Source organism: Helobdella robusta, assembly GCF_000326865.2.
Source record: "Helobdella robusta unplaced genomic scaffold HELROscaffold_6, whole genome shotgun sequence".
NCBI lineage: Eukaryota > Metazoa > Annelida > Clitellata > Rhynchobdellida > Glossiphoniidae > Helobdella > Helobdella robusta.
In genome coordinates this window covers 5,827,442-5,829,314 of record NW_008705330.1, presented here as the reverse complement: position 1 = coordinate 5,829,314, position 1,873 = coordinate 5,827,442, and the positions used below count along the sequence as shown (strand labels likewise).

Sequence of the window (1,873 nt, the reverse complement as noted above, 5' to 3'; positions counted from 1 at the left end):
TATTATTGACGAATCGCCTGACAGCGTGTATCGCTCCTTCTGCTCCACCGCTAATCTCGACACCGACCTGCTGAGGCTGGAGAATTGGACCCACCCTGTCCTTGATGACCAATAACGCACATTTTGCAGCCCAGCGTCTCCATACACATCCAATGGCAATAGGTCTGACACCACCATCCTTCTTTGACAAGGCCACCAATCTCCCGCCAAACAAGTATGGAACTACCTCGGGTGGACAAACGCCACTCAACAGCAGATTGATAAAACCGGTCATGGCACTGATAAGTTCTGCTGTTTCTATTTTATCATGCGTTAAATCCCTTAAATGCTGTGGGGTTAGACCATCTCTACCTCCTGAGGTTCCTTTTGGAAACTGCCTCAAGCACAACATAATTTGTTGGGGATTAACTGTAACGCTTGTCGATTCTTTGTTGGGACTTGGTTTTCTGTCTAACGGAGCGGGATGATGTTTGTTCTTTAGGGAGTTGATAGTGTCTGCCGAATCCGGAGCCATCGTATCCGTCGATGCTAAAATCCTCATAGCATTTCTCACGTTTCCCTGATCTATTTTGCATTTGACTAAAGCACTAAGCTTTGGTTTACGAACCCTTTCATCTTGCCCCTTACAATTGGTTCGACAGATTTTATCAACTCTTCCAATGAGCCCTCTCCAAAAGCATCTAATTTGCTATTAATTTTTGCGCTGATGTTTTTTTTTCCTCCACCTCGAAGATTCTTTCGGAGAATCAAGCGGGGAATGAATAGCAACCTGAACCAGAGAATGGCATTTGATGGGTTATCACAGATGTTTTTCAAAATATCCTTCAACATCCGGCCAAACTTACCACGTGATTGCTTGGGCACATGGTCAACTAACCGACAGCCCGATGATTTTTCAAAAAATTTTTCAGCCAGTGACGATTTACTCTTCATATCGACAGCGGTATCAAGGACCCTCGAGTCTTCACTCGTCTTTGAGATGTTGGCGTTGACGACATTGAGCGACCTTCGTTTTCTGCTCGAAGGTGGGTGCTTCAAAGATCCCGGACATTCTGAGCCTTTCACTTTTCCGCCATGTCTAACGAGAGTACCATCCTGCCTCACTTTAAAATGTTTATAACACACATGGCACAGAGTGAGGGAAGTCGTACTTGGTACATGTCCTTGACTCAACATTAAGAAACCAGCAAGGCAAACTGTTATTATATTGTAAACTGTACATAAGGCTTATAACATAAAATTATTGTAATTATTATTATTGTAAACTGTACATAAGGCTTATAACATAAAAAATTGTAGAAAGACAACTTTAAAACCAAGCACCTGTGTGCCGCTTAAATTATATTACTTAAATATAACTATATAACTTAAAATTAAAACCGGATATATAACTTAAGATTAAATACGAACATTTAATTAAAATTAATTAAAATTAAAATAAATGTGGATATATAATTTTAAATACGAATTTATTCGAATTTATAACATAAATCTAAATCTGCCAACCTGTGCGGAGACCAATACACAATATGTATGTATGTATGTATATATGTATCAAATCAAATCAAATCAAATATTGAAACTTTTTTTAATTTAAACAATTTTTAAACATTTTGAAACTAACATACATCATGTCAATTATTATAAATACATAAAATCTTCCAATGAAAAATAGTTGGAAAAACTAAAAATTTTTCTTTGAAGTTCTGTAGAAAAATTTTTTTCACCAACATTAATCTGAGAACTCAAATTTAGTTTTTTTAGGGGTGACTTTCCCAGAAAATGATAAGCAAAATCTAACATGACAAATTTTAAAGTAATCCCCAACCTTGCTACTACAATCATCGTCACGGCGGTTACTTCACCATAAAGT

At 37.4% G+C, this 1,873-nt stretch overlaps 1 protein-coding gene across 1 annotated transcript in view; it reads right to left on the bottom strand.

Moving 5' to 3' along the window:
- HELRODRAFT_164570 (hypothetical protein) overlaps window positions 1–1,176 on the bottom strand; it is a gene marked incomplete at both ends in the record, with an annotated part of 2,708 nt that extends 1,532 nt beyond the window's left edge. Inside the window, 2 exons of the mRNA XM_009029474.1 lie at window positions 268–622; window positions 865–1,176. Coding sequence (XP_009027722.1) covers window positions 268–622; window positions 865–1,176 — 667 coding nt within the window. The remainder of the gene's footprint in view (window positions 1–267; window positions 623–864) is intronic.
- Between the last annotated feature and the right edge of the window lie 697 nt (window positions 1,177–1,873).